Source organism: Kryptolebias marmoratus, linkage group LG16, assembly GCF_001649575.2.
Source record: "Kryptolebias marmoratus isolate JLee-2015 linkage group LG16, ASM164957v2, whole genome shotgun sequence".
Classification (NCBI taxonomy): domain Eukaryota; kingdom Metazoa; phylum Chordata; class Actinopteri; order Cyprinodontiformes; family Rivulidae; genus Kryptolebias; species Kryptolebias marmoratus.
The window spans coordinates 17,228,334-17,253,702 of NC_051445.1; the positions used below are offsets into that span (position 1 = coordinate 17,228,334).

The 25,369-nt window shown below is 43.7% G+C and overlaps 2 protein-coding genes across 7 annotated transcripts in view; both read left to right on the forward strand.

Moving 5' to 3' along the window:
• Positions 1–20,157, forward strand: part of LOC108232296 (protein MTSS 1) — a 41,212-nt gene extending 21,055 nt beyond the window's left edge. Inside the window, exons 4-16 of one of the 4 annotated variants that reach the window (XM_017410001.2) lie at positions 5,330–5,414; positions 6,405–6,496; positions 6,643–6,717; positions 11,392–11,549; positions 11,656–11,763; positions 11,909–12,006; positions 13,584–13,851; positions 14,913–15,026; positions 15,391–15,621; positions 15,790–16,008; positions 16,599–16,758; positions 16,861–17,133; positions 17,340–20,157. In XM_017410001.2, coding sequence (XP_017265490.1) covers positions 5,330–5,414; positions 6,405–6,496; positions 6,643–6,717; positions 11,392–11,549; positions 11,656–11,763; positions 11,909–12,006; positions 13,584–13,851; positions 14,913–15,026; positions 15,391–15,621; positions 15,790–16,008; positions 16,599–16,758; positions 16,861–17,133; positions 17,340–17,773 — 2,315 coding nt within the window. In that variant the 3' untranslated portion in view covers positions 17,774–20,157. The remainder of the gene's footprint in view (positions 1–5,329; positions 5,415–6,404; positions 6,497–6,642; positions 6,718–11,391; positions 11,550–11,655; positions 11,764–11,908; positions 12,007–13,583; positions 13,852–14,912; positions 15,027–15,390; positions 15,622–15,789; positions 16,009–16,598; positions 16,759–16,860; positions 17,134–17,339) is intronic. The other 3 variants (XM_037980147.1, XM_017410004.2, XM_037980148.1) reach the window with 3 other exon arrangements.
• Positions 20,158–21,675: 1,518 nt separating this feature from the next.
• The window catches only part of LOC108232294 (transmembrane protein 65-like), a 32,658-nt gene continuing 28,964 nt past the window's right edge, over positions 21,676–25,369 (forward strand). The window contains exons 1-2 of one of the 3 annotated variants that reach the window (XM_017409993.3): positions 21,676–21,940; positions 22,168–22,494. In XM_017409993.3, the coding sequence (XP_017265482.1) occupies positions 22,203–22,494 (292 nt within the window). In that variant the 5' untranslated portion in view covers positions 21,676–21,940; positions 22,168–22,202. The remainder of the gene's footprint in view (positions 21,941–22,167; positions 22,495–25,369) is intronic. The other 2 variants (XM_017409994.3, XM_017409992.3) reach the window with 2 other exon arrangements.

Sequence of the window (25,369 nt, forward strand, 5' to 3'; positions counted from 1 at the left end):
AAACTGACTTTCTGTCAGCAGCTATTGATGAATGAGGAGATAAGCTTGGTTTTTATGGAGGCAGGGCAACTTAACAGACCAGATGATCAACAAGATGGCCAGCTGATTTTTACACACACCACCTTCCCTTTACATGGTATAAATAGTACGAATGTGCAGTAACGGAAAGGATTTTACAGAAACTCATTAAACGATCCAGTTAGTCTCTTCTGCTCTTTAAATTTCGCTAAAATGCCACTGTAATGTGTTGTTTATTTCAAAATAGATGCCATTTGATACAACCGCAGCCTGTCAGACTGGCAGAGCAGACAATGAAGTGAATGAAAAGCCAGCTTGTATCTGTTCTGTGTGGGAGGACCAATCTGGCATGCCAACTGCTCAGATGTATGTGTGTGTGCGTGTGTGTGATGTATTTCCTTTTACTGCTAAAACTGAAACTACTGTTTACAAATTATATTGGCCGTGCAGCCATAAATGAGCGTAAATAGCGAACGGGCGATGTTGCATTTTGTGGCAACTGGAATTGTGACATTTTTGTTTCCAATCAGGGGGAAAAAGAAAAAAAAAAAAAAACGAGATCTGAACTTCTCAACCGAGCGTTTGTGTTCTCCAACAAGGCAAGCCCGCACCATAACTGCAAAATGTTTCCTCCTGTTACTCTGCATCTAAAAGATTAAATTGCCTTTAGTGGCAGTAATTGACGGGCCTACACAGTGTGTGTGCTTAAGTAAAAACCTGTTCAAGTGGCGTTGTAAAAGCTGTTACCTAGAAATAAATTCCAGACAGAAATAAAGTGAGATCAATCCTTGGAAACAAATGTGCATTTGCTATAAATATCATAGAAACAACAACAAAACCCATCTCTGATAATGTAAATTTTTTTTTCCCCTTTCATTTGACTTTTGAAAATCAGGGTGCTGCATTTATTAATAACAAGACTATTTTAAGACTGCACTATTGTTTATTTAATGAAGTGATCTGAAAAGCTGGTCATAGGTAGATATAATAGTTTAACTGTCTGCAGTGTTGAATGTCCTGCTGTTTAGTTTGAAGGCAGCAGAACATGTAGTTTCTTAACATTATTTCTTTGTAGCCTGGGATTATGAAGATGTACTGATCGTTCTCACAAATTGTTTTCCTTCGTTTTTGGGTAAATACTGTTTTATTTGACAATAAGACCAACATAGGACGAAAAAAGGGGGTTCAGATTTGAGCGGTTTAGTGTCGAAAGCTTTCGTGTTTTCTTCAGCTCTGTAATTAACTGGTGAGCAGATCGCCTTACTTCTGTCCAGCTGGGAGTGTGTGTGTGTGTGTGTCCAGCTGTATATAGTCTTCAGTCTCTTATCTGTGTAACCACTGGCCTGTAGTAAACAGCAGCCATCTGTTGCCCATGCACAGAGATGGATGTGGATAGCATGAGTTAAAAAAAAAATCCCTGCCAGGCTGTCCTTTCCCCCTTATTTTTCTTTGCTTCTTCCTTTTCTGAAATGTTTTCTAAACTATATTGTCTTTTTGTCCTACCCCACATTTACTTCCTCTGTCTTCTTCTCTAAGGCAAACAATAAGCCTCTCTTCTTATCAAATTTTCCCTCCATCCTATATGGATAAGCAGATATTAGTTTGAAAATACACATGTTCTTGTATTTTTGTCTGAATTCAGAACATGTTCTGTGATTAATTGAATTTGGCTCTGATGAACGAGGTCGATGGTGTTCAGTTTTGTCACTTCTCGTGTTATGGCAGTGTAAAAAGACTCACTGCTGTGTTTTGTCTGTAAGTTTACCTGCTGGCCTATAACAGGTTTATATTGTATTATAGTGCTTCCTTTGGGGAATCGGTGTCATTATTCTTAACAGTTTCAAATTGCATCCGAATGTGTAATCATACCTGATTAAATTTCAGGTTGCTGGTTAAAAAGGTCACAAAGAAAGGAAACTTGGCCTTATATTCTTTATTTCTATTGTAGTAAGGACTGAGCAGATGTCTTTAGGGCACTTTATAAAGTTTAAATAGCAGGTGGATTTGTGGGAAGATTATATGTTCAGTGATTCCTTTAGTGGGATGCTTTTACAACCATAAAGGCTTGACGGTGTACCCACACCCAACAGTAAAGACACATAAAAAGATTTCTGATAGCATATTCCTAAAATATTTACACATAAACTACATCATCTACTGGACTCTTTCTTTCTAACAAAGTATAAAACCTAGACCTTTATGTGGACTCAGTGTGACATTCCAGTGATCAGCCTGGCGGACAGTTAAGGACGGGGACAGACTTAGCGACCTGACATCAAATTGTCATCCTATCTGCCTCTTTCTCACTTTCACACTCGTTCACACTGAAGGGAATGCTGTCACCTCTGTCACCAACGTCCTCCTAGACTTTCCAGACACTGGTGTGTACAGGAAGTGTCCAAACTAACTTTGTTTTGAATAGTCGTGAAGTAAAGTTTCTCAAAACGTCAAATTGACAGCAAGGAAAGCTCTTACTTGTGTTTAATTCTTATTAGTTGCTTCATATAGTTAGTTTTTGTTTTGTTTTGTTTTTTAATTGATGTAGCTAATAGGTCACTAGCTTCATAAAGAAGGTTATTGGTGCTCATATTTTCTTTAAGTGGATACGTACGCTCGTGTGGGGTTTATAGTCTTGGGATAATTGTAAGCTATTAAAACTAACATATTACACATCTGCTGCTTCTGTTCAAGCACACGTGTGCTCTGTCCTGATTGAGAGGCACTCCAGGTTTACGTTTTGTGTGTTTTTGTCACAGAAAGCTGCAGCAGGCATAGCAGCTGGTTTTATCTGAAGCTTACCTGAAGACACAACGGACTGCTGGTGTTTTCAGGGCGAACCATTCGAAACAGGCAAAAGCAGCAAACGTTCACAAAGTCTTACATCAGGAAATCCAAAATATTCCTCTTACTTCCTGTCACATTATCGTACCTCTCCTAAACTGTGCGTCTTTACATTACATCGCAGAAAAATGAGCCCCAGCCCACATAACTCTCAGGGGTTCATGTCAGATCGTTGCAGGCAAAGACAGACCGTCTGGATATTGTATATGGTCTCCATGGCAACAAGCAGACAAAGCAGAGGCCACATTGGCTAGATACCTGCTGCGAGAGTGAAAAACAGTTGTGAGGGGGAGACGTTGGCTTTTTTTATTCTTGCAGAGCTACATTATTTTCAATTCAACAAAACATTCCTCTGATAAATGCTTCAGTCGTCTAAAGAGCTTTTAGGCCCAGTTATATAAAACGTTTGGCTGCTTATTACCACGGTAGAGGTAAAGGTTTAATGTTTTTTGGCTACACACAAACTTTGCTTAAAGCTAAGTCACTGAAAGAACCACCGTCATTTAGTGGAACCCTTCAAATACAGATAAAGTTAATTCTAGTACTCCTCCTCTTATCGGATCCAAAATGGTGCTTACACGTGTGGTATATGAGTAATAAATCAATCAGCTGAACTGAAACTTTCCTCCTTGGCAACATGGGCCAAAACATATAAATAACTTTTTTTTTGTTTTTTTGTTTACAATCACGAGCTCCCCATTTTTTTGGTGGCCGTGTGGCGTCTCGACGGAAGTGCAACGTTGCTCCGCCACACCCTTTAAAATAACAGGGAGTCTGAATAATGGAGGCGTTATCAGATGGATGGATCTGATGACTAAACGCTTCAACACAGGAATGAATAAGCATCAGGGTGTTGTGTAACAGGACAGTCATTGTATCAGCCACACCCTCTAAACACAACTACGCGGAAAAGAAGAGATTCATAAAAAGGGGAGCTTGGTGGAAGTAATAAAACTATCTGTAGCTGAAGGTTATAAGGGTGTTATAATTTGTCATTCTGAAGAATGTATTGCACTTAAGGCCATTATGTTTATATGACCGTTTCCCTTATTTTTTAGCTATAAAAGACGCCGAATAGGTGAATAAAATAAAAGCTGCAACACACACTACTTTACTGCTGTAGTAACAGAGCAGTGAGCCCAGGTTAGGACAAACTTTAAACTAAAACTGTGTTTTCACACAACTGTTACCTCATTCTGGATTAATTAAAGCTAGACATTCTCCTTACACGTTAAGTACTGAGTTTAGAAATTCATTCCCCATCAGATATGTTAATAAATAGTGATTCATTCATACACTCAAGGCTCACATGATGTTAGTGTTCAGTTGGAAACAATTTAATTATAGTTAGAAGTTGTTTGTCTTTTTGTGTAAGCGTCTTGCGTGTGGTTAGTTCTGCTGCTGTAAGAGTCAGTGTGTGTTGTGACTATGAGTGGGCGGGGCTGAGCGTGAGTGACAGCTCTGTGTGCATCTCTGCATGCAGAGAGGGCTGCGCCGACAGCTGAACGGTTTGCTCCGTAGGAGAAGATTTTACACTTCATCAGATTATCGAAGGCAAACACGCACAGAGCATCTCTGCGATTCGCGAGGCAGAATGTCGAAGTGCCTCCATACAAGGTTCTCTGACTCCCCCTAACATACAGAGTGATAAACACACACACACACACACACACACACACACACACACACACAGTGGTCCCACAGAGAAACTAGCAAGTCTCACTGAGCCCAGAGACAATCGTTCTGTCAGTCAGTGTCACATCTCTGCCAGCGGAGAACTTGTTAGCTTTTGACACCCTCGCCAAGCACAGATCCAGTTCTTTCCTTATTACGGAAAAGCAGTTTGTAGACAAGTAGTTTCGGATTTTTTTATTTTATTTTTTTGTGGTAGTTGGCAGCGAGTTAAAGGCGCGTTTGTGACGTTTCTCTTTTAAAGTTCTGCAAAACTTATTCTTTCCAAAAGTTCCCCGTGTGCGTTTAAGGTCAGAGTTCCTCCACTGAGCGGAATAATTACAGATTAACCAACCTAATCCAGCTGCATGCCTCCACAACAAAACAGATCAAACTCTCTGATGACTGCTAATTAGAAAGAATTGATCCAAAAACAGACTTAGTGGGAAATAAGAAGATCTCAAATTGGGTGTTCTTTCTTTTTTCTTTACTTTTATAGTATTTTTAGAGGATATATAAAAACATGTTTTTACAGTCCGCCTGAATTTTATTGCTCCTAGCTCTGTCATGTTGATTTAGCCTTTCCACACCATTCATAAAATATTTTTACTGGCTCCTTTCGGCACCGAACTTCGCCGTTCTTCATGTTCCCTGATTGATTTGATGAAATTAGATGTAAGAGCTCTGACCCTCCTAAGCTTTGGCTCTAAAGATGAATATTGATACTTTTTAGCAACTGTCTGGTGAAAGTCTTCTGTCCCAAACGTTAATGTGCTCGTTTCTGTGCATTTTTTTTCAGGCGGCACCAGAGACATCGGCTCAGCGTTGACGAGGATGTGTATGAGGCACCGCAGCATCGAGGCTAAACTCAAACAGTTCTCAATGTAAGGAGCGTAACACACCCAAACACCAGCGCACACACCTGACTCCTCTTCACCCAGGGTATTTCTGAAGCTGGCTCCAATGAGATGGCTTATATTTGGACGACTTCACCTTGCTCTCCGTGTTTTGGCATTTGAGGGGTTGTGGGTGACTGTGACCTTTGTTGTGGAATGCAGGGATAGAGACGATTTGTCTGGCAGCAAAGTGCTTCTATAACGTCTCAGTAAAGATGTTGTACCCACGCCACACACACACACACAGACGCATTCTAGACAAGAGGCTCTTTAATTTTAGTTGGCATTTCAGCAGAGATTCCTTCTGGATCTCCATAGCAGGGGCCGGACACTTGGAGGGTGGGGGGTGGGGTGGGGCGCAGTGATCAACAGCCACCCACCGACACACACTCTGTGGAGAAGTCTAATTTTAGTTTCACGCACTTAGACTGCAGCTGTCCACCTCTCGCACTCTTAAAAACTCGCTCACCAACGCGTCTCGGAAGACGCCGCTTGCTTGCACGATGATTGACAGACGTAAGTGCACGGGGTTCGTGCTTCCTCCGTTCGACGCACAATCGGAGACACTCGCGGACTCTTTTCACACAGTCTGTGTTGTTTCTGCGTCGCCGCCTGTCTGTCAATGATTGACACCAGATTATGTGCCGCGCAGACAAACTACGCTTGGCGTTTCGGAAGTTCTGCGAGTCTGACAGTCTGCCTGCTTCTTTAATTACGTGACGGGATACGCCCCCGTACGATGTGGTAAAACTGTTGTTCTCTCTTTCTCTTGCACTTTGTTTTTCTTTTTTTCTTTTTTTTTGGAGATGTCAGCACATCCTGTTTACTGTCTTAATAGGAGTATCACTTATTTCATCCTAAACTGATAACCCTGAGCTTGAGAATCAAATACGTTTATATGTTCCAATACGAAAAGCAAATGACTGAACGATTGGGGCTGACCTCGGATCAGAAGTGGCTAAGCTGCTGTTTGTGCAGGTGCTTCCTGGAGGGTCTGATCAGCCCCCTGCAGGAGCAGATGGAGGAGTGGAAGAGAGGCGTCAACACGCTGGACAAGGACCATGCAAAAGGTGAGGGAAACGAATGGAGCCACTGAGATTTATATTGCATTAAATCAAAATAAAGTTGATTTGTTTGTTTCTCCGCCCCACCATTTTAAAGCCTACAAGTTGTAATTAACGCACTTAAAAAACCCTTTTGTTCTTGTTCGATTCAGAGTACAAAAGAGCTCGACAGGAAATCAAGAAGAAGTCTTCAGACACACTGAAACTTCAGAAAAAAGCAAAGAAAGGTAAACAAATAAGTCTACTGAACGCATATAATCTGTTTAAATCATACGAAGCATGAACTAACCTTAATTTTTTAAAAAAGGAGTTCTTTTACCTGTAGAAAAGTAAATATTTGAACAAGGAGAAGAAAAATTCAATTAACTTTCCACTACACCTGCATTTAGTAACTTGTTATCTTTATTACGCAGCCATAAAATCCAGCTGTCTATGAAAACGACTAATTTATCAGCTTATTCAAATCTCTCAGTTGTACCTGACTTTCAGAGAACTTACTAATTGGATATTCAGACAGAAAGCACGCAGCTTTAACATTTTTGCAGCTCAAACTTACAGACAAGTTCAACGCACCAGCAGAAAAACGAAGGTGTGCTGGGTTTTTTTTGACACTGAGCCGGTGTTTTGGCCGCAGGTGTTCTCAGCCGGACCTGAGCCCACGTGTTTTTTTTTCCCATCGACCTCTTGGCGAAGTCGTCTCCTTTTAAATATTTTGTCTGGTAGCTGTTGTGAAGTGGTTTACACGAGGTTGGAAAGAAAAGAGTAGCGGCTCATCTCCAGCTGCCTTTTAGCCGACTCTTAGACCTTGTCCTTCAGGTGTTTATTTAGGTTTTACTTGATCAAACGTGTTCATTTATAAGAAGTTAACAGTTATGACTAAACACAAAGGCTGACGCTAACGAAGGAAGAACCTGCGGGGGGAAGAATTTAGTCTCTTGTTTCAAATAGGAAAATGTGTAAACTAAACAGGAGCGTTTCGTTTGACTGAGTGTGTATGAAACACGTTTGTTCCTCCTGATGAAGTTGTGTAGATCTGTGAAGGCTAAACATTACCTTACTTGGTAAACACTCAGACGGGGCAGAGGCTCAGTCCCTCTGCAGCTCTCTTGGCTCAGGTTTTGCATACACATTCACCTAACAAGGTAATAATACGACATACGCACACATGGTTGTTGTACGGTGAGCGCAGCGTGTTGGGAGACTCAGCTGGATTTAAATCAGTGAATGACCTGCATTTCTGCAAGTAATTAGAATTTAAAGCAAAAACAACTCGTTGAGTTGTTTCAGCTTTACGTTATTTTCGTTCAGATTTCTTTTGTGTCTGGATGTTTAATCAAGCCTTCAGAAACACACACAAAGCTGCACACTGATGTGATTTACCCGTGACATGAATCTTTTCCTCTCCTTGTCTCCATGTGGTTCTGAAACCAATCCTTCATATTTTTTCCTTTTTTTTGCTGCACTGCAGCTGATAATCTGGGTAAGTCATCTTATCGAACAGACACTGTCCACACAGTTGCTTCCACCACATTGCCCGGTCAAGCCTCTTAGTTGCAAACAATGCAACTAAGAGGTTCTTAGTTCTATTCAGATATTATATATATATATATATCTATACAGGCTCATGCTGTAGTGCACGCTCTGTTTTCTTCTATAGGCACGGCAGATACAGTTTCCAGTTGTCACAACATGTTGAACAGATCTGCATGTTCTGTGGAGTGTGTGCTTTTTGTCCTCGGGTTTACATTTAAGGGTACAAAAACTGGATTTACGAGTTCATGCTCGTCAACCTGCTTCACAGTCTCTTTTTCTTGTCCTTGGTGCCATCTCCTGCACTTTATTGTTTGTGTCTCCCGAGCTCCGAACTTACTCACACCCCTCTTTTTCTTAGATGAGATGCATCTGTCCTGCTGTACATGATGACATTCTTTAACAAATCTTTTAGCAGATATAGAAACAGGCACTTAGTGGCTTTGAACACACCATTCAGCGTTTCAGATGATCCTTTGCAATAATTTGTAATAAAAGTAAATAAATAACGCCACACCTTTTTATTTGAGGATATCTTGCCTCGTTAAGCCTTTCACTCTCAACTAAAGCTCTGTAGATCGATGAGATTTTCACTTTTTTATGAACTGTTTGGCGTCTCAGCTTTACAGCTGTCAAGAGCTTGGATTTAAGCTTTTGATAGACGTAAAGGCACCACCAGACTGCATTCTTTCTCTTCTAACTAGCGTTGTATTACCACTCAGAGACCTAAGACATTGACCCGAGGCTTTGGGCGTCACTGGAGCCAACGGCTTGAGCTGATGCATCTCAGGAGTATTAAGGTCGCTCACCACATTAACGTTCACTTTAAGGGTTTCTATTTGGAGATGAGCGTCTGTATCGGTGCTGCCACTCCTCCTTTCCCTTTTCGGATCTGTGGGTGAAGTTACTCCTTAAACTGTAGGAATGTTTATGTTTCGCCCCAGAATTACAACTCCCAGTTAAAGCAAGCACTTCGTCCTGCCGCTGCCAATCTGTTCATCCACGCAACGTCTATTTCTGCTTCATCCTCACATTAAAACAAAACAGGTTTTTGGAGAAGAAAATCCACACAATACAGGGAAATTATACATAGAAATGTGAAACCGAAGCCTTTTTGACCTTTGAAGAGTTCGAGTTCACTGAAATGTCCTAAAACAAATGATCCAGCTGTCATGTAAATTCGATTTTTACATTCCCTTAGAGATGCGAGCGCTCCTAGCTTCACCTGACTGCACCCTGCTGTTGGCGGTGCGCACAGATGCTTCAAACACAGACTGACAATAGGTTAATTTAATTTAGAAGAGGAGTGTTTTATTTCCTCACCAAAACACACACACACAGTCTGTCTGCTTCTGGCGGTTATTCGAGATCTGATGTTTGTTATCTGTCTCGTGACTGTGTTTTTCTGACCTGGAACGCCAGCAGCACCTACAAACACTCTGAAATTACAACCGAATTTAACCATCGGCCATGTGGAACCTGGGTTGTGCACAAAGTGAGGGTCATTCAAGTTATTTTTGTAAAAATAACTTCAAGCTGGGGTTGAATACAAGAAAAAAAGGTGAAAGTCTGTAATGTTTTGGTTCTGTGTAAAACAGCAGTGCTAATAGGATGGTCAGTGGGCACCGATCTCCGATGAATATGAGTGTTTGTGTTTGGAAACAAATAAAAAAGGAAGCAGAAACATATTTGTTTGTTTAGCTGCACAAATGCACAATTTTTTATTTTTTTTTTGCACAGAAACCAGTAATGTGGCTAAACCACGAAACGGTTCGTGGCAGGAAGAAACTTGGAACATTACAACAGCCTCGGCTCAACGCTAACAACGCTCCTGTCCACAAATGGACGTTTCACTCTAGGATTTATCGGCATTGTCTCTGCAGTTACGTTTGGAATTGGGGGAAAGTTGCAGTTCGCTTTAACGGGATGTGCCGAATCTGTAGACTCGCACGTGTGTGGAGGATTAAAGCCTTTGATGCGTTTCATAGTTCATAAATGCAGTTTGAAGCATTTCTTCTTTCAATCAAACGGACTACAAAAAGGCCCCAAAGAAAATGTTTGCCTTTCTGTTTGTCTCAGACCAAGCACCTCAGCTTACAGCGGTGCCTTCTCCAAAACCACTTTGGTTTTGTTGAGAAAACAGATCGTAACCACAGCATCCTTGGCTTCGAGGGCAGAGGAGCTGCTTCTCTGCGCCCAGACCAGAGAGACCTGAAGTTTCAAACACACTGTGTGTTGTAGCTTTAACACTGCCAGGACTTCACAACTGAGAGCACAGTTTTCATTTCAGTCGAGCTGGCAGACAGTGAAATAATAAACTGGAAAGATGACCTCCAACATTGTTTATTTCCCATCATCTATAGAACGGTCTGTGCTGATTTACATTTTAGCTCACGAGAACGTTACTTCCCTTGTTTCCCCTGATCTGCAACACGTCGAGCCTTACGGCAGCGGCATACACCAGTTTATTATCTTTGTGCAGACACAACACCGGACAGAGGCCACAGAAGTGTTTTGGTGCCTCAGCCTCGATGTATCACAGATAAAACTGTACAGTTTGTGTGTAGCTGTAGCTTTAATGGTTAGATAACGCCTCAGAGGCCCACTTTGTATTGTACAGTCAGAGGCAGTCACCAGCCTTCCTGCCTCCGTAGAAAACCCCAGAGGTCTTGATTTGTCTTCAGGGCATCCTCTCTTTAAATCAAACACACACACACAATGCATGCAAACACACATGTTTTTGTTTAGTCACACAGTGCTGAGTAAGAAAATAACCTTGAGACTTTAAAGGTCCTACTCTGGATTTACATATAAAGATATAGACCATATAAAAGCCAGATGGTCTTGTAGCTACTTTGCATCCTTGTCTTTATAAAAGCTGACACACACACATGCACGCACACACCCACACAGTGTTTGAGGCTTCTGTGTAGAAACTCACAGGGGTTTATATCTTCAGCAGAGAGAGGGAACGATGGGCAAATAGCAGATTAGTCTGAAGTCGATAACCTTTTTGCCCCTCTTGAACAAGAGCCAGGAGACACTTCAATGGCAACAGAGGCTCTTCATGCCGACGTGATAGCTAAAGTAGTGGGGACACGCAAATGGTAGCATCTGTGATAGCCGAGTCACTTCAGAGTCTGCTACCAGAGAAAAGTAAGGCAGAACAAAATGGCAAGCGCCAAATATTCATTTATTCATTACCACATAAAGGCATTTTCTGTGCTACTTCATTCATGCTTTCGTATCTTAAGAATGCGTTGAATCTTTGTAAATGAAGAACGAGTCGAAAAGTTGTCTTTTCAGGTTTTTAAATTGCTGTGTCGTTTTTTTTCTCTGTTTTTGGCGCTCGTGTCCATTTTGTTTGAAAGGCCGTGGAGATATTCAGCCTCAGCTGGACAGTGCCATGCAGGACGTCAGCGATAAGTTCATTCTCCTGGAAGAGACCGAGAAGCAAGCCTTGAGGAAGGCTCTCATCGAGGAGAGACAGAGGTTTTGCTGTTTTGTAGCCATGCTGCGGCCCGTAGTGGTGAGTACAGCAGGAAGGAACGCTCCAGTGCCTGTTGGTTGTTTCAACATAATACTAATCGGTTCTGTGTATGTGTCTTTACTCTCCATGGCGTTTCTTTTTGTAGGATGAAGAGATTTCGATGCTGGCAGAAGTTACCCACCTCCAGACCATCTCTGAGGACCTCAAGACCCTGACCTCTGACCCCCACAAGCTTCCTCCTGCTAGTGAACAAGTGAGGATAAACGTCACAAATAAGACATTCTGATCATAAACCTTCTTATTTTAGGGCCGAATTTCAAAGAAGTTCCTTTTAATGTGTGTTAATGCCTTCTTTCTGTCGACACTGATGAATCTGATTTGGATTTTCTCCTCTTTAGGTGATCCTGGACCTAAAGGGCTCAGATTATGGTTGGTCATATCAAACACCACCCTCCTCCCCGAGCACCACCATGTCCAGGAAGTCCAGCATGTGCAGGTAAGCTCACACAGTCAAACATCAGGTTTTAAATAAAGGGAATTTGCCTGAAGCTCGCTGCTACTTCCTGCACCCTAAAACAACGCAACCCAATTCAAAACTAATCCTAGCTGGAATAAGAAAAGACTAATCATTAATAAATCACCACTCTTCAAAAGCAGAGTTTATTTGTACTGTACTGTTCAATTTACTGAAACAAAATTCATGTCTACATGTGCGATCTACTAAAGTCTTCAAGTTTGTCATTTTAAACAAATCTATGAATATTTACTACGTGTAAAAATCTTTAAACTTAATCTTAAACTACGTCTGCCACCTAGTGGTCAACGTGAGGCGGAATGACAGTCTTATCTTTGATTTTTGCTCAAATCAGATTTTGTGCCAAGCGTTTCCTATGGGTGTACGTGGAAGGAATGGGTCACGATCGGTAGAAACCAATGAGTTTTAGCTGTTCAGACTATGTCTTCTTCACTTTGTCACCTCTGCTTTATGTGTCTTCCTGTAACTTTTGCAGAATTCAAATCAGAAATTTGTTATTATTTACCCTATTCAGATCTTGTAAAATCCATACTCAGGTTCTGTTTGATGGTTAAATCTGAACCTTAAATTACACGTGTTGTCATGTTTATGCATCATTAACCTCCTTTCTTCCTCCTAACTTAGCATGTGTTAAATGTACATTGAAAGAGAAAATGAAAGGATTTCCTTATCATTTTAAACCTGTAGTTGATAAAAATTAGTATTTAAACTGGATAGAACTTGTTAAAACATACTTTTTTATCATCTTGAGACTAGACATTAGTTACTCCTGTATTGCATCAGTAAGAGCCACCTCTGTCTGATTCTCTTATGTACTGAGGGCTCGTCTTTTGTGCAGTAATGTTTTTACATTCAGTCACGTTAGTAATAATATACCGCTGTAAGATTTTCCAGTCGTTGCTTGTTTTGGTCTAATGTTACGCTTCTTTTCCAGTCTTTCGCTGTCCCTGTCCAAGATTATATGGAACATACTTGTGGCATTAAACCCAAACCTATATATTTAAAAGACAAGACATATAAAAATACCTCAGTATTTCAAAATTCAAGTTATTTTGTCGGACATTTTGCAATCTGTCTGTGTCAAGTTGTCCAACACTAGCGGCCTGGGGCAGCTGGAATGCTTGTCCCGTTCTCGTGCCTTTAACTTTTTGTACACATTATATGTATTTTAAGGATAATTGGACCCTGTGTTTGTGTTGTTTGTGCTTCTGATGAGTATTTTGTGTGAGCTCAGAGTCATGAAGTCAGTCGTTTCCTGCCTGGTTTTATTGTCAGTGGGATTTTTATGCCTTCTTATTTTGCCTCCAGTCACTGCTCGTTGCATCTTGGTGTGCCGTGTTAATCGTTTCCCACCCTGTCTCCTCCATGCCCCCCCCCCCAACCCTTCCCCAATCTTCTGCCTTCATATCCTCCCTGTTGTACCTTTTTATCTCCTCTTAAACCTCTAACTTGTGGTGGAGTTGATTCTCTTTACTTGCCCTTTCACCGCCAACTTTCTTCCTCTGCTCCTTCGTCTCTCGCTCCTTGCCCTGCCACAGTAGTCTGAACAGCGTTAATAGTAGTGACTCCCGAGGATCCAGTGGCTCTCACTCTCATTCTCCTTCCTCCTCTTCTTCCTCCTCTTCCTCACACCACGTCTTTCACCATCATCACCCCCGCCATCGGTACCACAGCTCCACGTTACCCCAGCAGGCCCCGGCTCGGCTCTCCAGCATCTCCTCCCACGACTCGGGCTTCATTTCTTCATCGCAGGACCAAAGCGCGTCGTTCAAATCGTCGTCCTCCCCGATGCCAGCTGAAACAAAGGTAAGAAGATCCCCGCAAATACCCGGGGTTATTCATAACTCCGAATCCAGCTCCCTACAGGGAGTCAGGCTCAGTAATGTGGCAGGAATACAAGCATGTTCATGATGAAGTCATTTTGCTGCTATTTAGTTGCAGGAAATTAGTCTGCCTCCGTTCTAGCTCAGGGGCAAAACAGGTCAGACCATCCTGCTGCGAACAAAAAAAACAAAAAAAAAGTCAACTGCTGTGACAGACTGCGGTTTGGCTCAGCCTGCATTTTTATTAACCGAATTACATTAAGATTATATGTTGCAACAACGCCGGTATGTTTTCTGTGCATTAAGAGCCTGTCTCTATCAGAGAGCTGCAGCTCTGCTGGTTAGATCTAACCGTCTGACAAAGGCTGTCAGATAATTATCCGCGATGCAGCCTGGGGGTGGGGGGTGGGGGGCATCGTCTGCGTGGGGTTTGAGGGTTTGCGATCAGCCGTGAGAGCAGCTCCAGCAGTTGACTCTGTGTTGCGCGCCAGCAACCAGAGCTCCCTGGCTCTGAACACGTCGGTTCAGTCGGGCTCCAAGTTTTTATGATGCACTGAAGGTGGTTTGGCAAGTCCCAGCCTGACCCATTTACAGTAGAGGCCTGGGAATCGGCTCTCCCGTTTCCTCTTTCTGGGTGTAGTGACTGATGTTTGAAAGAGAGCAGCCTTATGAGTTGGCCCTTCTGCGCGTCTTTGATTTCCAGGATTTTTTTAATAACTTTGACCGAGCTTCTGTTTTTATCAAAGCCAACAGCTAACATACTGCACCTGAAGGCTGTGTGTTTAATACTATTATAACTCTTCTTTTAATGCATCAGATTTACATTCTCACTTGGCTGATCTCCTCACTAACTGTGACAACTGTGGAAGAAAAAAAAAGGCTTTTCTGTTTAAAATCTGCTTCTCTCTGTCTGCCATCCTTCTGTCTACCCTTCCCCACCTCTCCTCCCTGTTTGTCTCAATATCCCTGGTTGGCATTTCCCCTCCTGGTGTCATTCCACCTCCTGCCTGCTGCTCTCTGTCTCGTCTGTCCCCTCTGTCCCAGCCTTGTCCCACTTCCAGCTCCTCTGAGGTGTCAGAGACTGGGCAGCCTCACAATGACTGCAGCTCCCCCTCTTCTGTCGCTGCTGCCGCTGCACTTCAGTACGCTACTGACGAGGTGAAAAACTCTTCCACCATGCATCTCATCCGCTGAAAAAAACACTCATAACCACAAACTGGGCTCTGCAAGCTGTCAGCTGAAGTTTGAAGCAAACAACCCTGCGTGCTTTGCATCATTTTTACCAGTTGTTGTTGTTTTGGTTCAGTGTTTGTGACCAACTCCTGTCCTTTGTGTTGTTTGTTTATCAATACAGATTCCCCCCCCTCCTTTTTTATAATTTAGCCTCATATGTGTCGTGATATTTTTATTTGTTTTTTTCAGTGTTCATATTTTCAGTAATTTATCCCATTGTTGTTTGTTTCTCCATTTTTGTTTTCATTTCCATTCTCACCCGTCCTCCCATCGCCACCCTCCCAATCAGCTGTCCAATGGTTTCGACCACCACAGTCCAGCCAGCCCCCCCTACCTGCATAGCAATGGGGGCAGTTTGGGCACAGCCTTCCCCTTCTTCCCTCCGTCCTCCCCCCCGTCCTCCGCCTCCGGCCCTTCCCGTTCATGGTCACGTCCTGCCTCCGCTTTGCTGCCAGACTTCCCCAACTACTGCATGCTGGGCTCCCCCATGGTGCCTTCATCACGAGTCCCCAGCTGGAAGGTCTGTCCGCCTCCTCAGGCTTGATGAGCAACACATTTCTGTTCACCTTGTGCACATTTTGTTCACATCAGATGCTTTAGCTCAGCAGTTTGCTTTACAGCCTCAGTAAATGGGAGAGATTTAGACGTTTTCATTAAAAGCCATTAAAGCAAACGGCTTTGTTTACAGGACTGGGCGAAACCGGGACCTTACGACCAGCCTATGGTTAACACGCTGAGGAGGAAGAAGGACAAGGACACTCTGGCTGCGGTGGACAGTAATGGGAGTGTAAACGGTGGGAACAGCCCCCTTTCGGGCCATGCCTCAGTCTCAGCACCGCCCCCTGCTGTGCTCCAAGCACCGAGCCTGTTGGAGGAGAAGAACAGGATGATGGCTGCGCCGCTGAAGGTCGGTTTGGTTTTTACACCGTCTCTAACAGGAGGTACATTACTGGAACAGGAATAATCTGGACTTTTGTTGAACATTAGTTCACCCATGATTCCTTTAGCTAGTCAGTTCTACAAGACCGTGCTCTACTATGCAGGGGGTTACGTAAGCTTTGGATTGATTTCTGATTCATTTTTTGGTTTCTACAAGTTGGTATTGGATGCCAAACATTTCTTCCTTCTAAAATGCTTCTAATCTGTTTGCAAACTTGAGTAGTTTTCTGTAACTAAGTCTCACTCAAATATTCAGTGATTAACTTACCTAATCCCAGTAATGGATGAAGCTTTTTTTTTTTTTTTTTTAAAAAGTTGTTTTACATGCAAAGCCTTGTGTTGAGTGTGAGTCTCAGGCAGCCTCCAGGTTGATGTTTTTTTCCAGTTAAAGCCTGTAGACAATGTGAATAGCCTCCCACCATTACTGTTCACATTTAATGACTGTAATGGGTTGGACTTAATGACTTTAATGACTTTAATGAACTGTACTTTATCCAGTCTGAGTTTTATAGCTGTTTCCATTAGTTGATGAACGTCTGTTTTTTTTGTTTTTTCCAGGCTGATCACATTGAGGCCCGTGATGAATTGACCCTGGTCTTATCAAGGGGTCTGGAGCTGGACACCCAGAGGTCCAGTAGAGACTCCATCCAGTGCTCCAGTGGCTACAGCACACAGACCAACACACCGTGCTGCTCTGAAGACACTATACCCTCACAAGGTGACACAGGCTCGTTGCTAACGTTCGCTTTCTTCCAGCTTCAGAACATAACCTGGGAGGCTGGTGTCAGGAGGTCGTTAACCTCGTTTGTGTTCCTTCTAGTGTCAGATTATGACTATTTTTCCATGGCTGGAGACCAAGAGGCTGAGCAGCAGCAGCAGTCGGACTTCGACAAGTCCTCTACCATCCCCAGAAACAGTGACATCAGTCAGTCCTACAGGCGCATGTTCCAGACCAAACGGCCGGCCTCCACAGCCGGCCTGCCCAGCACTCAGCCTCCTTATCCTGTACACGGGGGGCCCTATCCCCCCACACCGAACCACACGGGAGCTTATCCCTGTACTGCTGCTGGGCCGTATCCTCCTACTCCTACAGGTACACACGGCAGATCTCACTAAAATAAATGTGCTGCTTTTTGCACTCTGGGTGCTGCGGGATCAATAAATATCAAATATTAGTTCTCATTGGGAAGTTTTGTTTTTTTTAATTGTGTGAATGAGGCAGCATTCACACTTTGTTGTCCTATTGTTGTTTTTTTCCTCCCGTACGCTCCCATAATGCCTTTCTTCTCTTTCCTACAGGCCATGGTCCGATCATCGTCACCCCAGGAGTGGCCACTATTCGCCGCACCCCTTCTTCCAAACCCTCGGCCCGCCGCTCGGGCTCCATGGGCGCAGGCCCCATTCCCATCTGTACTCCCGTCGTGCCCGTGAAGCCCCCCACAGTCCCCGACGTGTCCGGAGCGCCCAACGGGACCAGGAGCGAGGAGGAGGCAGCGGTGGGGGTAGGGGAGCCGAGCTCCCGCTCTTCAACGTTTTCAGGACACGAGGGCGTCAGGATGCTTCCCGTGGCGTCCTGGAGCGGCCAGGCCTCCACCAACCCGCCCGCCGTCGCCCCGCCCAACCAGCTGCCCCAACAGGGGGGAGAGGAGGAAAACATGCTGGTGGCCATCCGCAAGGGGGTCAAACTCAAGAGAACCCTCACCAACGATCGCTCCGCGCCGCTCATCGCGTGATGACGTCATCATCTGCGCGAGCGAGGGTCACAAGCAGCACGTGACCTCTCATCCCGGAGAAGGGGGCTTTTTCTGCAAAGTATTTGTGAATTTGGTCTAAAGCTTTTAAAAAAAAATTGTTCCATTTGAGTGCAATTTGAAAAAAAGGCATTTTATTTTGTTATTAAGGCAATTCTGCTGTATGTAGTCGGCGTGCAACACCTCCATCCTGTGAGGAGCCCTCGCCCCACCAAGACAGCGTACATTTATCAGCGTGGCATCATTCAGGTGCAATTAATTCACACGTCACAAGATCAGAAGAGACTGCGTTATAAACACACGTGGATGTCTTCTGAATAAGCTGAGAAAGTCTGAGCCCGGACAGCTACAGAGGTGGGCCAAGGCACTGAAACTGACTCTGCGGTGTGGAGAGGCAGCTCACCGCTTCGTGAATCAGAAGAGTCACACGGCGGCATCTACACGACCGCATGGAGATTTATTTTAGAAGGTAACCTATCGCACACATTCTCCCCGACCAGGTTGGACAGCGACCATGTTTTTGCCTCGTCTCTTGAGTGAAACAACCACGGTGTCGTACGCGTACGCTCTCACCGGGTTCAGACTGTATTGGACCTCTGATTTGAGCTCTGATTTACCCGGCGACATGGCGACTTGATATTCAGGTAGAACAGGAGCTGCTAAGACCGCCGGCCGGCTTTTGGTCCCACCTGTCGGGACAGGCGTCTTTTACGTCTAAAGAACGATGCAACGTGGACGGAAGCGGTCAGAGACTTAAATCCAGTTTGGATCCGTCTGCGGAGCCGCCGTGGGCCAGAGTGTGACCAACGCAGAGCTGCTCCAGGAGGAAGGAGCCGAGCTGACGACAGTGTAATAAAAGAGGAACTATAAAAGATTGCTTTGGTGTTTAGGTAATTTGTAAATAATTTTTGCACATCTCAGCTTCAGGAGGAGTGTGTTGGTGCTTCTGATTGTTTGCATGTTTGCTGCATTTCCTCAGCCTACTCTTTCAGAGAACCAAACTTAGTTTCCCATCCTGAAACAGACTAAATCCATCTTTGTTTTACGCCGACATGCGCTCCGCTTTATTTCGGCTTCGTGGCTCGATCGCTCTGCTGACCTAAACGTGGAGCTTCATGGACTCTCTCAGTGAGATTGTCTTAATGTTTGAACTTCCTCTTTTCAGAACATTTATTAACAATTTTAAAACTTGCTGAACATAGACTTTTTGTTTTGGTTCTTTCTTTCTTCATAGTATTACTAAAACTATAAATGTGCCGCGTTAAAACACAGGTAGTAATTGAGGTTTATATGTATATAAATATATATATTATGAAACTTTTTATAGAAGATAATGAGACAAACTATTTTTGATGTTGTGAAAGTTCAGAGTTGTCGTTTCTTTTGAACTGCAGCTGCTCTCCAAGTTCAGATAGTCACCCTAAAAATCTGGGAAATCACATGAAAGCCTCTCACTTCACGTACAAATTTGAGGTACATTTCAGTTGTTTTCATTTTAATCTGAACAGTGGTAAGAGACATGGGACATGAGATTACCTCTGAGACGGCAGCGTTAGACTAAAAGCTAAACCGACGAATCGTTAGTGTCGCTGAGTCGTAATTTTTATTTTTTGATTCACATTTCAGTTGGAGCACTGTGAGACCGTGGCTACTACGTGTTGTATGAAAGTGTAAATATTAACTAGCTGTGTAACTAAGTCCAGGAAGTCATGTTTTATAATTTATTTTCTGTCTTCTTTTTTTTTATCCCCCCTCCCAGTGTTTAATTTCTGCCGTCCTTCTCAGCCTGTCTCTGTATTTTTTTACTTGTGATAATAAGTTGATGATGATGTGCTCCAATGCGAGTATTCACACGATCTTCACTGAAGTCCAGGCTGTCAGTATTATCAGTCCAGATTTAAATGACACTACGTCCTCCTCTGAAAGAGTAAGAATATTCCCAGCTCTTTGTGCTTTCATGCCTATTTTCAGTTGACTTAAAGAGAGTGGACTGACAAAAACCACATTTCCTTTTAACATGTCAACCGTTTCCTGAACCTAATATGTTTTTCTTTACATCCACATTTCTAAAACACTTCTATAACAGCCATATTTAAATTGTTATCTTAAATATATATATATATTAGATTATATTCCCAAATGTCAGTATATTGTATGAATAAGAAGCTTTTAGTTTTGATGTTTTGAACACAGTTAATCTTGTTTTCTAGTGTAGTTTAGAGCTCATTTCCCCCCTCAGAGGAGAGTTGACCTCTCTGTCAGTTCTTGTGTCGTTCAGGCTGTGATGCAGTTTGTTTCACCAGATAAAAGGTACTTTATGTGTCACGACAGCTTTAGCAGAACAATAAAAAAAAATATTCGCTTTGCCTTGCTTCACTGTTTTTTTTTTTTTGTTTGTTTGTTTTTCTTTTTCGCTTGGTTTTTTTTGCTGTCTGAAAAGGAGAGCCGGAGGTGAAAGGGCGCGAAGATTGGACACAAGGAAGCGATGGAGTTATTTCATAATTCTGCTTTGTGTAAAAAAAATAAATAAATAAAAGAAAAGGAAAGAACACCGGTGTGTTCATAAAAACATCAGATATTAGACCGGACCACTTTGCTATTTATAGGAATATTTAAGCCACTGAAAAGCAGGTCCAAGGTCTAAAGTTATCATCGCCTCAACTTGTTTTTAGTCGTTATTCTGGACATTTATTTATGTTGATCGTTTCTGCTGTATGTTTCCTCTTGTAGTCTTTTAAAAGTGCAACCTCTTCTAAATGGTAAATATTAAATAATAAGACTGTACGGATTTAAAAAATACAAACAATATAGTTTTATTTGGGTGCTAAACCTATGAACAACAGTGCATCCGGGCTTCAGTGCTGTAAACAAACGCTGTTCCTCGTTGTGGCCACAAGGGGGCGCTCTGAGCAAAGCTTATTGAATGAAACAATGATTTCCACATGTCGGCTTGTTTTTCCTTTGGGTGTGGACTCAGCTCTGGTTCAGTGACTCAAACTCTCCACCTGCGAAATAATCATAGAATACATGTTTTATTTTTAGTGTGACTGACTCAGTTTTCAGTTTTTTCGTTTTGTTCTTTTCAACCTAACTGCTTCTGAATACTTTCTGCTCTTTTTAACTTTATAAATCAAAACATTCAGCTCTTTCAGGAGACAGGTGCTGTGACTTCTGATGTGTTTATTTTCAAAATGTTTCACTTCAGTTAAACATTCTCTTAAATCTTCAATTTCTTCAGCATTTGTCTCTGAAATCTGCTTCAACATACTAGCTCTATTTTTGTCCTCCTATGCTACTTTTAGCTAGCCTTTTGCTGCTAATACCTGGCCTTTTGCTACGTTTAGCTTAAGCCAAACCTTTGCTACTTTTAGCATTTAGTCAGACTTGCTATTTTAAGATAGCTCTTTTGCAACTTTTACCTTCTAACTAGCCTTTTGCTACTTGAGCTTTTGGCTATCCCATTGGAACTTTTAGCTTCCAGCTACCATTTTTGCTGCTTGTAGCTTTTAGATAGCACTTTGCTACATTTAACTTTTAGCTTGTTTTTTGCAACCTTAGCCCGCAGCTAGCTTTAGCTAATCTTTTGCTGCTTTTAGCTAGTAGGGTTTTGCCTCTTTTCACTTGTGTTCAGCTTCTTCAGCAGAGTTCAGCCAGTTTTACAGATTTTCACAAAAACGTCATGTCTCTACTTTCGACTTGTGCTCTGATATTTTCATCGCTGTGTATTTCCGTCCTCGCAGACATACAGTAAATATTACCCGCTAATAGGTCAGCCAGACCATCAGTCCTCCGTGGCTCGTGCGTACGTGTGACGTGTGACGCAGCTGCCGGAGTTACGCACGGAGGAGAGCAGCGCTGCCATTGGGACATGTTGGCCGCCTTCTGCGCCCTCCCATCCGCCTCGCTCCATCCTGTCAGCCAGAGGTTACGCCGGACGGGACGACGCTGGCAAAGATGTGATTTCCCTCGCTCGAGCTGGCGAGTTATCCCGTTGAACGTCCGAGTGTTGAGCCCGGCTGCGCGGTGACTCGGAGCGGGTGGAGCAGCGCGCGCGCCCGGAGCAGCTGCCGCGTTCTCCGGGCTTCAGGTGGAGGTTTTGTCGGACGGGACAGCAGCGGAGCATCGACTGAGGTGCGTCCGAAAAGACAAGTTGGGTTTATTTTTTCCTCCATTACGTGTCGTAAACTCAGCTGTGTGTAAAATTGTTATTATTATTATTAATAATAATTATAGTAATGCTCCGTTATGTTGTCAGGCTTGTTCTGAATGTGTGTTTTCACACAGCCGAACGACGACTAACAATTTAATAATTAAATAAAGCGTCACGTGCTTTATTTAGGTGAGTGATGATAACCAGGTTTGTTGCCCCTCCGCAGACGCACATATTCCCTCCTCCTTTCTCCGCCCGGAGATGCTGCCCAGCCTGCGAACAGTCCTGCGGCCTGCCTTGTCCCTGACAGCCGGGAGAGGGCTGGCCAGAGCCGGGCTCGGGCACCGCCGAGCCCCCGCCGGAGTGGCCGGGGGCTCCCCGCTGTCCGCCCTGGTGCACCGGTGCCACCTGGGCACGCACCCCCTGAAGGAGCCCGTGGAGCCCCTGAACTCGCCCCGCGGAGCCAAGGAGTTCATTTACAGCCTCCACCCGACCGAGCGCACGTGCCTGCTGCGGGAGCTGCACAAGTTCGAGTCCATAGCCATCGCTCAAGGTGAGACTGTCCGCGCAGGCAGCACGTTGTTCAGCCTGAAATGGTGGTTTCACATGAGCCCTAATGTGCTGCGGAGATCACCATCGCCCGCCATAGGCGAAAGGGCGATGATGTTTTTTGTCTTGTGACTTTGTCTGTTAGCAAAATAGCTCAGGATTGATTTTAATGAAACTCTCAGAAAGCAATCCTTAGATGTACATCTACAACTCATTAACCTTCGGAGCCGATCCATTTTAAGATGGCCACAGCAGCCAACAGATCTTAGAAAACACAAAAATGGCTCTAGTTCAGTTCGTTTTACAGGTGTTGAGCTAAAATTTGGTGTGGTTGTAATTGAGATTGTTCTTTTCAAGATGTAGTCTAACTGTGACACATCGCACATCATCTGTGCTCGAAAACCTTGGCATTAACGGCCAGTGTCAGTCCTGTTTTGCCTGTTAGCAAAATATCTCCTGAACCACCGGACGGATTGCAGTGAAACGCTCAGAAAGTGATCGTAGGAAGTATGACTACAACTCATTAACTTTTGGAGGCAACTCAGTTCAAGCTAATCAACCTTAGCAAATATATAAATGGCTATAAGTCAGTCGGTTCTTCTGGTACTTTGCTGGCGTTCAGTGTGGTAGTAGCTGAGAGTCATCCTCAACACACAGCCTGAGCTCTAACTGCGTGCGATTGTTTCTAACATCACTGTAAAGCCGTCCATCACAAGATCACAAACCATCACTTACAAACCCTGGCATTAAAGGTGGCGAGTGATGTGCATTCCTTCTAAGAATATGAGGCCTTTTATAAAAACAGCAGAGACCTTTTTATTTGAAGTCTTTTTTTTGCAGCCAAGAGGCCATTAAGCTATTATTAAGTCTATTATTTGCATTGATAACACTTAATAAATGTGAACTGCTGAACAAGTAGCTCTAAGACACCAGTGAGGGGTGAGCAGCCTGCGCTAACCTGAGGTTCATTTCAGAGGCGCTCGGGTTTCCTCCCAGAGACACACTTGGTAAATGTGCCGCACTTGTGTAGCTCTTTATCTAGTCCAAGGACCCCAAAGCGCTTCACACTACATTCAGTCATTTATCCACTGATGGTGGTAAGCTACATTGTAGCCACAGCTGCCCTGGGGTGGGCTGACAGAAGTGAGGCGGCATCAAACCGTCTGACCAGCACCAGTAGGCAAGGCAGGTGAAGTGTCTTACCCAAGTACACAACGGCTAAGACAGACGGTGCGGGGGATCGAACCGGCAACCCTCCGGTTACAGGACAAACCCCTACCTCCTGAGCCGCTGCCGGCCCCCGCTTGGCTACTTAATCAGGGATGATTGACAGCTTGTACCTGCGTGGCTCGCAGCCTCGAGTAGCTCCTCACTGAATGAAGAAGAGGTGGACTACCCACCTGTCTGTCTGTCTGTCAGCACGTACTGTGGGAGAGGACGCAGGCTTCTCTCCTGTGTGTTTTGATTTGTTTCTTCGCGCTCTGCTGACATTACGGTTTAGTTTAACAGGAAGTCTGATGTACTCGTCAGTATGACTCGGCCTGAGCACCACCGGCGGTTTGTCATCTCTGCAGAGGGAAAAAAAGCGATTAAATGGGAAAAAAAAAGATTAAAACAGAGCGAGATGAATGAATGAATGTAGTTTAATAAAATAAAGGCTTAGCACACCACTCCCTCACTAAAATCTGTGGCTCAGGAGATGTTTTGGTAACGGGTAAGGTTGACCCCATTAGTTAATTACAAAGTTTCAACCAAAGAGGTTGTGCAGTATGTACAACCTACCACACCAAATTTTAACTGACCGAACCGTGGCTACTTTGCTGCTGGCTAACGTCACTTGTATTTAACGTTTGTTGCATTCTGTTCGGCTTCCAGTTTCCGTGTTATCACCACTGACTGTTTACCGTTTTCCAGCAGACATTATTTGTGCTGAAATCTGCGGATCGTTTTCAGGCCGCTCGGGACGTGTTTAAGCTCCCCGGTGTGTGGCGCAAATTGGAGCCCCGCTGCCGGTCGGGCGAGGTGTTACCGCTGTTCCATGAAATACCAGGAGTGAAATTACGAGCGTGCAAAAGGAATCTGAATGTGGGATCGATAACGGGATAGCTGAGCAGAAGAAGCTCCACCGTCTGGGTTGATCCAAGTTGTTTCTCACTCTTTCTGTTCCTCTGCGGTGGAGGGGAGGGAGGGAGGGGGGCATTGCAAACCCACAATGAATATACATCATTTATTATTTATTGGCTTCGGGGTTTGTTTTCTGTCAAATTAACGGATATATCGATTTGAACGATATTTCTGCCAGTGTTGGGGGGGGGGGGCATTCAGCACGATGGAAACGTCGTCATCGATCGTTTCATCTCGCAGCGAGCGCGGTCTGAAAACAGTCTGAACATCAGATCAGCGGGTGGAAGTGTGAAAAATGAAGCTGAGCTGCTTTACTCCTGCTGTTCAGTTCAGCGGCTTCAGTGTTTTCTAGGTGAATGATTCTCCTCACGGTGGTCAGTCCTTTAAAGTAAAGTCATCTGTAAATTTGAAATGAATACATTGTCTCTGTTTTCTTCATGGATGAGTTTCTTGGCCTTTAGAGTGCTATAAAGTTCATTTAAAGCATATTGTAACAAAGTGCTGAATGTTGAGCATCCACACAGTTATTGTTCTGAACAGTTCGTGCTGCGTCACGTTCCTGAAGCTCAGAATAATCAGTGTCACTTCTGTGTTCGTTTGTCTGTCTGTTAGCAAAATATCTCATGAACCACTGGGCGGATTCTAATGAAACTCTCACAAAGTCGTTATTAGATGCACCTCTACGAGTGATAAACTCTTGGAACCAATGCAATTCAAGATGGCCGTCACAGCCTACTCACCGTAGAAAACACAAA